Below are 14,131 nucleotides of genomic sequence, written 5' to 3' on the forward strand. Positions count from 1 at the left end.
ATTACATTTTTTTTATCTTTCTTAATTTTCTCAAAAAGAAATAGTTTATTTCATTTCTAAAGTAAAATAATTTAGTGCATTTTAAAGACTAAATCCTAAGCTTTAAAAAAGCACTTATAAAACTGTAATAAATCTGTTCAAACTTGAGTAATACCGTCTTAAAATGGTGGTAATTCTGTAAAACTACAAAGTTTTCAAAATTTTTTTTGAGACGTCGTATCATTTGAATTAATTTTTTGAGATTTTTTTTAATAAAACATCATAAGTAAAATACTTGAAAGGCAAGTTGTGCAAAATTGAGAGTTTTATAAGAAAAATTGTATTAGTTACACATTTTTAAAACATTTTTAAACAAAATTCATGTAAGTCTCACTTTCCGCCCACACCGTACTTATCCCCATACATTTTATTTCTTTTTATTATAACCATAAGATAGCTTAATTGTTCTTCTTTCATGTCCAATTTGTAAAATATCAGTTAATCCATTAGTTAAAGAATTACATTAAAATAACTCAACCGTGCACTTCGGAGTACGCTAGTTTACAGTGCGCCAATGTTTGTGAGAAGGGTGACTTTAGCGTTATAAATAAAAAATTATAGAACCTACAGATTTAATTTTAGAAAAATCTTTATATAAGGTTTTTTTTGTAAAGTTTTCTGAATTTTTCAATGGTCCAGTCAGTTTTTTTCTAAAATTTTTAATTTCTGAGTTATTTAAAAAAAACATCTAACTTCGTAGTTCATTTGTTTAATAAAAAATGAAGCACCCACTTCTCGAGTAGAACTTTTTGATATGTTGTTTATTAAACATATTAATGAGATTACAAAAAGTTCTATCTTGTTTGATTTTTTCCGAAGTGAAAATCTATATGCACACCCCTATAAGGGAAAAAACCCTAACAGAAAATTTTGTAATTAAGTATTTTCGATGGGAAATAAGCCACAATTTTACCAAAAAATGAATTTATTAACGTTTCGACGCCCAAGTCGGGTGTCGTTGTCAAAATACAAAATAATACTCATTTTTTCAGAAAATTTTGGTCCTCCAGGTTGGAGTTTGGACCAACAAGACAGAGGCAAATGACTGAGGCACTGTCTGAGGCAATCACTGGATGTGTTTCGCTGCATGTGTTGGCAGTGGAAAGAAAAGAGAGAAGATACCTAGAGCTTAATATGGCCGAGAGAAGACAGGAAATTTCAATTGAAAGATAGCAAGAAGGAAGATGTGGCACAGTGGACCAAGATGCTGCTCCCGAACTTAAGAGATTGGGTGGACTGTGGTGGTCACAGGCGACTGGATTGTTTCCTAACGCAGGTGCTCACAGGACACGGGTGTTTTAGGGTCTGGAAAGGCTGACACGGATGAATGCCTATACTGCGGACACCCGGAAGCTGTGACACATACGATGTTAGAGTGCAACAGATAGATAGTGGAAAGGAACATAATGGAAAGAGAGGTGTGAATTTTGTGACAATGAGAGAAATGATTGAGGGAATGATTGAAAATAAAGCAGGTTTGAACTAGTATACACAACTAGATCCGTGTAGTGATCAAGAAGAAAGACGAGGAAGAAGGACAGCTGTACCAACGGCAAAGGTAAGAGGCAAATATGTTGTAAGTTGAAGCTAGAGGGAATACGTTTTGATAGGCGAATTAGGGAGTCAGATTGAGTGAGCCAGACTGTGGGGAAGGACCAAATGCCCAGCTAGGAGTAATGTAGTTCTGGGAGCGATGGGGGCCTTCCACGAGCTCCTTGAAACAGAGCTCCTAAAAAAAATCATAGAACAAAAAAATCATAAAAAACCAAATTCTGAGACCAAAAAAAAAGGGAAACAGGGAAAATCTTCCTTGCTGACGGCAGTACCTATGTGGATGAATGAAGGTAGTGCTTCGGAAGCGATATCGGCCTTACAGCGGCCATTCCGCTTTACGAGCGCTGGAAGACGGAGGATGGTCTGGTCAAAGAGGGACAGTAAAACCTCTTCCATGTCGACACTTTGATCTCAAGAAGTAATACCGGCAGTACGCAATTGGTAATTCACCAGTGGTGGATGCGGGTTTTCCCTGTTAAAACCCGTACGTTTCTATGCGACTGGCATTGCGAGAGGAGCAAAAGCGACTGGGAACATTGCGCGGTCCCATGCGCGACTAAAGATTTTACTTCCAATTTTTCGGAGAGTGGTTCTACTGTCCCTCTTTATACTGTGGTCTGGTTTAGCAGGTAGATGTCCGGCGTAACGAGATGGCGTTTTAAAGTACCTGAACAAGGCCTCTAATTCTAGCGAATAATAGTTTTTAATGGTATGTAACTGAATTTGAAGTATAAATTCCAATAGTAACACTCACCCATATCTTCTTCTTCGTTATCACAGCAGGTAGTAAGAATTTCTGGTGCCTCGTCAATATTATTACTACTGTTACCATTTTGATATCCGTTATTACTAGATGTGCTACTTTTACCGTTGATACAAGATTCTCCATGTCCGTTCTGTACTTCGTCGGATGCGTCCATTTCTTCCATTTCGCAATCATCCGTGCTGATTATTGGCGAATCATTGGTACAGTTGCTACCGTTTCTGGCAGTGTTATTTCTATTCATTTCATCAATGGACTAAACAAAAATTTGCAAAAAAATAAAGATTAAAATAACAACCGTAAGCAAGTAATTAGAAAACCAAAATATTTCTCATACAGTTGAGTCCGCGAGTCTTTACCCGTGCGTCATTAATACCTGGTGAGATAAAACACATACTTTTTATTTAGCATCATTCTCTTCCACGCATGAAATTAATGACAAACCAGCTGCCGCCTGTCATTAAGTAAAAACACATGTTATTTTTATGAACGATTTAGACTCAGTGTATTGAAAAGAGATAGGTACAAAGAAAGACGATTGGGGATGTCTTCACATATTTTAAGTACAATTTCTGACGTTTTGGTTTGTTTACTTTTGTGGCTGTCACTTTGTTGAATTTTTTGCTGTTATTTTGTCGAATTTTTGCATTTTGAAGTTTTTTTATAGTATACAAACAGTTTTGTTTTCACAGCTAATTTTATATTGGAGTTAGAAAATTTGTGATAAGTTTATGTTATTTTACGATAAATTTTGACAACGTACAACGCTAACCTCTGTTGACACAGTTGAATGCTTGTGTTTAAGGTTGCGCCAAAGTGAATAAAATAACAAAAAGAAAATATGTTATTGAATTTTTATAAATTGTTTATTTATTAATCAATGATAATAAAATAATTTATTAAGCTACTTCAAATGTAGCTGTAATTATGCACCAAAATTTTAAAGCAAAACTTAAATTTAACATTCTATTTATTTGATAACGTCAAATTTTATAATAACCCGTGATCGGAATAATATCCATTTGCCGTTGCGTTTAGTTTTCCGACTTATTTCGTATGCTTTAAATGATGACGCACGGTAAAGACTCGCGGACTCAACTGTATATTAATTCAAACTTCAACAAATTCAAATATTAAAAATTCAAACTTCTGTCAAACCACAAAACTGTCAAGAATTATTTTTGTGAATTTGATTAACAAAAATTGGTTAAACAGTTTTTCGACCGCGGTACCGCCTGACACTGTGTATTTGTTATAAGGATGTATTTGTTCGAGTAAGTTTGTGCAAAAAAATCGAATCAGAATAATTGTTTTCAAGATTGCTTTTAAAGCGTAGATTAACAACACAAAATATCTGGTTTCTTAACATGTGCGTGAAATACAACGTTTTCCCGAAATACATAAAGTTAAAAACCAACTAATTTTATATTGGAGTTAGAAACTTTGTGATAAATTTATGTTATTTTACGATAAATTTTGACGACGTACAAAGCTAACCTCATTGTTGACACAGTTGAATGCTTGTGTTTAAGGTTCCGCCAAAGTAAATAAAATAACAAAAAGAAAATATGTTATTGAATTTTTATAAATTGTTTATTTATTTATTAATCAATGATAATAAAATAATTTATTAAGCTACTTCAAATGTAGCTGTAATTATGCACCAAAATTTTAAAGCAAAACTTAAATTTAACATTCTATTTATTTGATAACGTCAAATTTTATAATAACCCGTTATCGGAATAATATCCATTTGCCGTAATATCCATCCACCACCACAGAAAGAACCCAGTACCTTCTGCTCTCTCACATATACTGGCAAAATAACAACAAAAATAGCCAGATACATAAAAAAGAAAGGAATAACACCAGCTTTCAGAACTAACAACAACTTAAGCAAACATATTAAAAACAATAAAAGCCGAAAGAGAAAGCAACTACAGAGTGGTGTGTACAAACTAACTTGTGGTGACTGTCCGAAAACTTACATCGGTCAAACTGGCAGAACTTTTGACAAACGGATAGCAGAACACAAAAGGGCTTTCAACAATAGAAAAACAGACACTTCTACATACGCACTTCACCTTCTAGATCATAATCATTCTTTCAATGAAGAGTTTCAAATTCTACATATTCAAAATAAAGGCCTTAAGCTATCACTTTTAGAATCAATGGAAATTAATAAATTGAAAAATACAGATATAATTCTGAATGACCAACTCGAGACAAACAGCTCCCCACTCCTTAACCTCTTCAGTTAAAGACTTAAAAAGGCAAACACATTGTAAAATATATCACTTGAGAATTGAGAAAGGCACTTTGCCGAAACAGCTGTAGTAATAACATAGTTGTAATAAATTTTGTGGAAGTATAGAAAACAAACGTTTTTCAGTGTTTTATTGTGAGATAAAATGAACTTCCATCAAGTAACGGCCGAATCCATCAATTATTTAAAGGAAGCCAATACAGGGCTATTGACCATATTGTTTTCAAGATTGCTTTTAAAGCGTAGATTAACAACACAAAATATCTGGTTTCTTAACATGTGCGTGAAATACAACGTTTTCCCGAAATACATAAAGTTAAAAACCAACAACCGCAGTGCCGCCGCGATAGCAGGTATCTAACATGGCCAGACCAGATGGCTGAAACGGGATAGAAGCACCCAGTACAGAAAACGAGATATTATAGTTGTTTATCTTAAGGTATGTCATTCAGAATTACATTATAGATTAGATAATATAGAATTTGACATCCTAGACTCTAACGTAAGAACAGAAGTAGATAATATAATAGACAAAAAATATAATACACAATGTAAAAAACTAAATAATCTAATTTGCAATAGTAAAAAACTCAATACTCATACAAAAAATTTTTCAAATCATACTTTTTTCAATTAGACAAGGCGAAAACGACGGGTTCGAAGGGAAAAATATTCCCATGAGATTTTTTTGCATAATCACATTCGTGAGACATCCCAGAATAAGGTTCAAGAAGTCGCCCATGTGAAAAGTGGGCCAATTTTTTTTAACAATTTTTTTTTAATCAAATTGCAAGAATCAATATTTTTGGCCTGAACAATTTTTTCTTTAATTTTTTGGACCATTCTGGACAAAAAAGGTCTCTTATAATTTTTCTCTAAAGTTGATCGTTTTCGACTTATAAGCAATTTAAAATTGAAAAAAACGAAAAATGGCGATTTTCAAGGCTTAATAACTCGGTTAAAAGTTATTATTATGAAGTCAATATATGACTAAATCAAAGTTTAAAGCCCCCCTACAAGATCCTGAAGAAATTTTTGTCATTATTTTATTACTAAGCTGTTATTTTTAAGTAATAATAATAAGCGCCATGCATGTGTGCGGGGCTGTAAATGCTGAGTGCGAGTGAGAAGCCATTCCAGCAGTCCAATTGTGCATCTTACTCGCACTCACATTTACAGCAGCGTCAATACAATCTAACCACTCATTGTTATTAATTAAAAATAGCAGCTTAGTAGTAAATTAATGACACTGATTTCTTCAGGATCATGTAGCGGCGACTTTAAACTTTGATTTAGTCACTTTCTGACTTTCAAAATAATAATTTTTGACCGAGTTATTAAGTCTTAAAAATAGCCATTTTCGCGTTTTTCAAATTTTAACTTGCTTATAACTCGAAAAAGGTCAACTTTAGAGAAAAATTATAAGAGACCTTTTTTGTCTAGAATTGTCCAAAAAACCTAAAAAAAATTAGTCCGGGCCAAAAATATTGATTTTTACAAGTTGATTAAAAAAAAATTACTAAAAAAAAAATTGGCCCACTTTTCTCGTGGGCGACTTCTTGAACCTTATTCTGGGATGTCTCACGAATGTGATTATGCAAAAATATCTCATAGGAATATTTTTCCCAACGAACCCGCCGTTTCCGCCTTGTCTAAATAGATTTATAAACTTAACAGATACCAAATTCAATAATAGTCAGATAGAACTTTTAGAGAAAGGATTTAAACATAACTTGCCTCAACATAATAATCAAAAAAATTTAGAATATTTAGGTGTAGAATGTGAAGTAGAGTTAAATAAAACTGCCAATAACATAGAAAAAAGCATCATTGCAAAATCTATTACCGATGTAGGTAGTGAAACTAATAATTCCTGTTACAAAGAAAACCAAATAGCCGTTTCAATTAAAAATAAATCAATAAAACATGACATAATGTTTACAAAAGCAGACAAAGGTAACACTACTATTGCTATCGATAAAAGTGACTATAATAACAAAACAATAGAATTTTTAAATAACCAAAATAGTATAACACTAAACAAAGACCCCACAGAAAAATACCGAAAACAAATTAAACTAGCCATTGAAAATTCAAAATCAATACTAAATCCAACAGAACAGAAATACCTTAATATTATGAACCCACAACCCCCTAAATTATACTCTTTTATTAAACTACACAAACCTGACCACCCAATAAGACCTGTAGTTTCTTTTTATACAGCTCCGTCATTTAAACTTTCAAAAAAACTGTCAGATATTATTACAGAATACACTAAATTTTCACCTAAATTCACCGTAAAAAATACACTAGAACTTAATAAAATACAACATTTTCAATTGCCCAACAACTCCAGACTAATTTCATTTGACGTAAAAAATCTTTTTCCTAGTGTTCCTCCTAGAGAAACTTTTGTTTTGGTTAAAAACCTTTTAGAACATAATAGTACAAATCCGATCATTGCATCTGAAATTTTACACCTTCTTGAAATTTGCATAAATCAAGACTATTTTGAATTCAATAATCAAATTTACACAAACAACAGTGCAGGACTTATTATGGGTAATCCTCTAAGCCCATTACTATCAGATATATTTATGAACCAACTTGAAACAACAATTTCTAAACACCCCGTATTTAAACAGTTCTTATATTGGTGGAGATACGTGGATGACATACTAGCCTGCTTTACAGGAACTAACAGACAACTTGACCAATTTCTATCATACATTAATTCACTTCATAGTAATATTGAGTTCACAATAGAAACAGAACAGAATAATTCCATAAACTTTCTAGATGTAACGATTACCAGACTACACAACAAACATGAGTTCTCCGTATATCATAAACCTACCCATACTGACACAACTATACACAATTCATCATCCCATCCTACACAACACAAATTAGCAGCCTACCATAGCATGATACACAGACTGACAGAAATTCCTATGATAAAAAATAACTTCGAGACAGAACTAAATATCATTAGACAAATAGCAGTAAACAATGGCTATAACGAACAAACAGTTAACAACATTTTAAACCAAAAACTCCATAAGAAAGCCTTGAAATTAGTGTATCCACCACCACAGAAAAAACCCAGTACCTTCTGCTCTCTCACATATACTGGCAAAATAACAACAAAAATAGCCAGATACATAAAAAAGAAAGGAATAACACCAGCTTTCAGAACTAACAACAACTTAAGCAAACATATTAAAAACAATAAAAGCCGAAAGAGAAAGCAACTACAGAGTGGTGTGTACAAACTAACTTGTGGTGACTGTCCGAAAACTTACATCGGTCAAACTGGCAGAACTTTTGACAAACGGATAGCAGAACACAAAAGGGCTTTCAACAATAGAAAAACAGACACTTCTACATACGCACTTCACCTTCTAGATCATAATCATTCTTTCAATGAAGAGTTTCAAATTCTACATATTCAAAATAAAGGCCTTAAGCTATCACTTTTAGAATCAATGGAAATTAATAAATTGAAAAATACAGATATAATTCTGAATGACCAACTCGAGATAAACAGCTTCCCACTCCTCAACCTCTTCAGTTAAAGACTTAAAAAGGCAAACACATTGTAAAATATATCACTTGAGAAAGGCACTTTGCCGAAACAGCTGTAGTAATAACGTAGTTGTAATAAATTTTGTGGAAGTATAGAAAACAGTTTTTTAGTGTTTTATTGTGAGAATAATTTACCTAACGGGGGCGACGTTACAGCCTGGAATAATATGTAGTTGAAACGGTCAAAGCAAAGAGTCGCACACTCATTAAAAATGCACGTGAGATTATACTCGTATAAATTGTATAATCTACTTTTACTAACAAGGGTTAGGAAGAGTCAACTTTAACTAGTAAAAGTTGATTTAAATTTTTCAAATCAACTTTTACTGCTCGTTTCAGTTGGAGTTGACTCGAACTAAGAAAAGTTCTAAGGAAAAATTCTATATTAAGGAAATTCTCTTAGAAATAGTATTAGTCAACTTTTTTAAAAATAGAAACAGTGAAAATGTCGCATTTGAAGTAGTCTAGATATTTTTTGATGATGGGTTGCATTACTCTCGAGGTGGTTTTTTTACCTCTAAAACTAGCAAAATTGAAGGATAAGCTGAATTTTGGTATCTGAGAGCTTTCATTTGCCCTTGATCTTGAACTCATGTTTATTTTACTGTAACTACTGTACATATCGAGAAGAAAAACATACTTACTTCTTGTGAACCACTCTTATTCTTTAAACATTTAGTAGATTGTATTACGGACATTTGTTGACTGTTTGGCGACAAACCACATACGCTAGTTTTCTTGTGGCATATTTCTATGTCAGATCCATTTACCATCTCCACGAACTGACGGCATTTGAGCATAAACAACAAATTCTGGTTGTTTTCTAAAAGGCCCGGATACAATCGACTAGTTTTCTCGATCGCTTCGCCCATTCGACCAGCCAGTACCAACTTCAGGATTTCTGTATTTAAAAAAAAACATTAGATTCATCGCATAAGTTATTTTGCAAAAATTCAGGCCTCTTCTGCAACTACAAATCGAATAGAAATGAGTCAAATCGAATAATAGAGGTCAGCAAGTCTGATCGGAATTTGTAGGAATTAATATTCTGCATAGGCGTATAGGGGGGGTTTTGGGGGTTGTAACCCCCCATTTGGATGTACTTTGAGCTCTATTACGCTTAACACCATTACTATTCCATACCCCCAGAGACCATCTAGTAGTTGTAACCCCCCCTAGGATCATCCTCGGCCCTGATTCTAATTCAAATTTCGACTGAAAACAAGTCGCAATCAATATTGAAATGCGACTGTGCGAGCCTTGTGGATTTTAGTTGAACTAACGAAATGACGTCATAAAATAGAGACTATCGAAATTAATAGCGACTCCAAAAAAGTGTGACACGGACATGAATGAATCGCCGGAAGCGAGGTTAGGTTTAGCTTAGGAGATGTGTTTTGTTTGTTTATTGCAAGTAAAACTAAATAAAAGGTATTAATATGGCTGGGTTTTATGGAAATTTGCTGGTTTTGGAGGAATTAGATAGAATAGTATTAAATTAGAAATATAATAAATATAATAATTGAGAATTTCCACAATGTGAATTATTAGCTCAATGAAAAATGTAAGGTAATAATCTGGGAAAATGAGTATAAAATAAGGAAAATGATGTACCAGCTATTTTATTGCTGGACATGCTGGAATCAAATCTTAAGATTTCATATACCGGGTGTCCACTTATATTTTCCCCCATTTTAACTGCCTATAACTTCTAAACGGCTCAAGATAGAAATATGCGGTTTTCGCTGAAATGTTTTATTTTAGTAAAAGTTTTATCTGAATGGACTGAATTTTTTATATCGCTTTCAAATACGAAAAGAAAAATGGCGGATTTTTGAAAAAAAACGTTGCCTTTTTTTTAATGGAACACCCAGTATATTTTTTTGTAAATTAAAAGAAAGGTCATTCACCTATCCAGCAATATAAAGTTTTTCAAAATCGGTTGTCAAATCACTGAGTAATTAATTTTTAAAATGAGAGGTGCAACGTGGATATCACATACCTAAATAACATAATATATGTGATTTCCACATTGCATCTCTTATTTTAAAAATTAATTGCTCAGTCATTTGACCACCGATTTTAAAAAAATTTATATCGTTGGATAGGGAAATGACCGTTTTTTCAAGTTTTTAAGTAAATGACCATTTTTTATGTCGCTTTTAAATAAAAAATGGCGGATTTTTGGAAAAAAACGTTGTTGACTATTTTTATTGAAACACCCAGTATATTTTTCAGTAGCTTGAAAAAAACGGTCATTTATCTATCCAGCGATATTAAATTTTTTAAAATCGGTTGTCAGATGACTGAGCAAATAATTTTTAAAATGAAAGATGCAATGTGGAAATCACATAACATAATATCATTTTGCTTAGTTATGTTATTTAGGTATGTGATATCCACGTTGCACCGCTCATTTTAAAAATAAATTACTCAGTGATTTGACAACCGATTTTGAAAAACTTTATATCGCTGGATATGTGAATGACCTTTCTTTCAATTTACAAAAAAATATACTGGGTGTTCCATTAAAAAAAAGTCAACAACGTTTTTTTCAAAAATCCGCCATTTTTCTTTTCGTATTTGAAAGCGACAAAAAAAATTCAATCCATTCAGACAAAACTTTTACTAAAATGAAACATTTCATCGAAAACCGCATATTTCTATCTTAAGCCGTTTAGAAGTTATAGGCAGTTAAAATGGGGGAAAATATAAGTGGACACCCGGTATTAGTAATATAGCTATGCAAAGTCCGCAGAAAGTGTGCTATTTGGTTTATAAACAAATTAGCGCTCTGAAATCTTTTTTCAATTATTGCTCTGTAACTCAGAAGATTTTAACGTTAAACCAAAAACACATAAAAATTCACTGTAATTTAATTCTGCACATAGATATTTTTTCCGATTTCCTTCGGCGGAAATTTTCCTCGGGAAATTCGGGTTTTCCAAACAAAATCTTTAATTTTCAACTAAAATTTTAGGGCAGTAATTATTTATTAATAATTAAATAACTTGATGACATAAATCTTTTTTGTTATGAGTGTCTTGAAGATATGAAAATTTGTATATACAAAGAGGGCCGGAATAAAAAGGTAATGGTTCAAAGATTGAAATCCTGTTGTTTATAACTCTGTCGCAAATACCGGTTATACCTGGAACCACTCCTCGCAATTCTATTTTGTTTTTCTTCGAAAAGGGCACAAAAGCCGTGCCCTTTTCAACAGCGTTAACTTAATTTAATTTAATCTAATATTCTCTGAGGGGTTCTATTTGTTTATAAGCCAAAAAATTGTTTCTTTATAACATTTCTGAGACCGCTCAAATAGTCCAATTTCAATTCTGTAAAGTACGTTGAATAGTTAAATCATAGTTAAAATCATAGTTATTCTGGTGTATCGTAATCTTTCTGGTTATTATTTCGACCAAAATTTTTTAATTAACATTTTAATTATTGCTAAACTATTGGTTATATTGTCGCCGGTCTCCTGATATACAGAGAGGGGCTAAATTATGGAATAAATTCATTTTCTCTAAAATGGACGATTTTAGAGAAAAATCCCGCAACAGGTCGATTTTTATTTATTATTAAATTTTTTTTGGCATATATTTCAAACTAGTGACGTCATCCATCCGAGCGTGATGACGTAATCGATTATTTTTTTATAGGAATAGGGGTCGTGTGGTAGCTCATTTAAAAAGGCGTCCAATTCTCTATTCAGTATTATAAACATTAATATCATTATTTATACAGGGTGGCCAAACAATTTTTTTGAATTAAATTAATTGAAGCAAAAAGAAGAATGTATGTAATTTATTTAACTCAAAATACATTATATTGCTGTCAGAAAATAGAAAAAAATGTTTATTTGGCAAATAAACATTGCTTTTAGCTTAAATTAAATGTTCAAACTGCCAATAGGTAGGAGGGAGGCTGTTTGTGATTTAATTTAAGCGAAAAGAAATGTTTATTTGTGAAATAAACCTTTTTTTCTATTTTGTGACAGCAGTACAATGTATTTTGAGTTAAATAAATTACATACATTCTTCTTTTTGCGCCAATTAATTTAATTCAAAAATTATTTTTTGGCAACCCTGTATAGATAATGATATTAATGTTTATATTACTGAATAGAGAATTGAACGCCCTTTCAAATGACCTACCACACGACCCGTATTCCCATTAAAAAAATTATCGATTACATCATCACGCTCAGACGGATGACATCACTAGTATGAAATATATGCCAAAAAATTGTAATTTAAAAATAAAAATCGACCTGTTTCGGTATTTTGCTCCAAAATCGTCCATTTTAGAGAAAATGAATTTATTCCATAATTTAGCCCCTCTCTGTATAATCTACTATAAAAAATCTTTCATGTCATCAATTTATTTAATTATTAATAAATAATTACTTCCCTAAAATTTTAATTGAAAATTGCAGATTTTTTTGGGAAAACTCGGATTTTCCGACTAAAATTTTTGTTGAAGGAAATCGGAAAAAAAAAATTACTTTGTGCAGAACTAAATTATGGTGATTTTTATTTGAGTGTTTTTGGTTTAAAGGAAAACTCTTAGTTTTCTCCTAATAGTAACTCCTAAAGGAGTTACAGAGCACTAATTGAAAAAAAAAAGAAGATTTAGGAGTGCTAATTTGTTTATAAATAAAATAACACACTTTTACGGACTTGTCATACCCCATATTACTAATATATGCAATCTTAAGATTAGATTTTAGCAATAAAATAGCTGGTAAATAACTTTTCCCAAAAATGGCATTCTGGGATCTGTCATGGAAGGAGCGGGGGGTGTAAAAAGGATATACAGACGAGAATAACAAAGGCGCAACACGCATTCAACGCTTTAAATAAAATTTGGCAAACAAACGAAATATCGGAAACAACAAAAATTAAAATCTTTAACAGTTGCATTAAAAGTATACTGCTCTATGGAGCAGAAACATGGAAACAGGACGAAAATGCAAGTAAAAAACTACAAACATTTGTAAACACATCTCTAAGAAAAATCCTGAAAATATACTGGCCAAACAAAATATCTAATACAGAACTATGGGAAAGGACACAGCAAACTAACGGATGGATCGGCCACACTTTAAGGAAAGACCAAAGCAGCATAGCAAGACAAGCACTTGAATACCAACCAGAGGGGAAAAGAAAGAGGGGCAGACCAGACAACAGCTTGAAAAGAACAACAACGAGATGGGGTGAAGTCAAAAAGAGAGCAAAAGATAGAAGAGAGTGGAGGGAATTAGTTCACAATTTATCCAGAGAATAAAAACAAAAGATCCGGGACAGCAATCTTACACTTTTGGCCAAGAAACGCATAAACGCCCAATACTCCACAAGGAGGGATGGAACGAGAGATATTACTAATATATGCAATCTTAAGATTAGATTTTAGCAATAAAATAGCTGGTAAATAACTTTTCCCAAAAAATGGCATTTTTTCGATAATTTTCCCAGACTATCAACAAATGTTGCGGTGGTTGCGTAGCCAATAAATCCAATAAACCGGAGCGCCAACCCAAATTCTGAGTAGTGTCAAAATGATAACGTTAATATCCCCAGTTGTAACTAGTATCGAAATGAATAAGGGTTTGTCCACTACGAGGCGCCAAGCCTTACACCGATCAATGTATCGTACCCATGTATCTGTTACAGTTCAAGTTGATTATCCAGTTGGAGTTGACTTTTACTAGTTCGAGTCAACTCTAACGGCTGGTTTCAGTAAAAGTTGATTATAAATATAAAATGAAGATTTATATTCAACATTTACTAGTAAAAGTAGACTCCAACTAGGAAAAGTATACTCTTCCCAATGCCATTTAGTAAAAGTTGAATCTGATTCACACAAACAGCCGATTCTAGAAATTAAATGTTACTGAAGATGTTCAAATTAGT

At 32.6% G+C, this 14,131-nt stretch overlaps 1 protein-coding gene across 1 annotated transcript in view; it reads right to left on the bottom strand.

Annotated features, from left to right (window-relative positions):
- Positions 1-14,131, bottom strand: part of LOC114335514 (ran-binding protein 9) — a 106,228-nt gene that overhangs the window by 20,274 nt on the left and 71,823 nt on the right. Inside the window, exons 6-7 of the mRNA XM_028285765.2 lie at positions 8,858-9,114; positions 2,348-2,612 (exon numbers count right to left, since the gene is read on the bottom strand). Of these exons, the coding sequence (XP_028141566.1) occupies positions 2,348-2,612; positions 8,858-9,114 (522 nt within the window). The remainder of the gene's footprint in view (positions 1-2,347; positions 2,613-8,857; positions 9,115-14,131) is intronic.

Source organism: Diabrotica virgifera, chromosome 1, assembly GCF_917563875.1.
Source record: "Diabrotica virgifera virgifera chromosome 1, PGI_DIABVI_V3a".
NCBI classification, from domain to species: Eukaryota; Metazoa; Arthropoda; class Insecta; order Coleoptera; family Chrysomelidae; genus Diabrotica; species Diabrotica virgifera.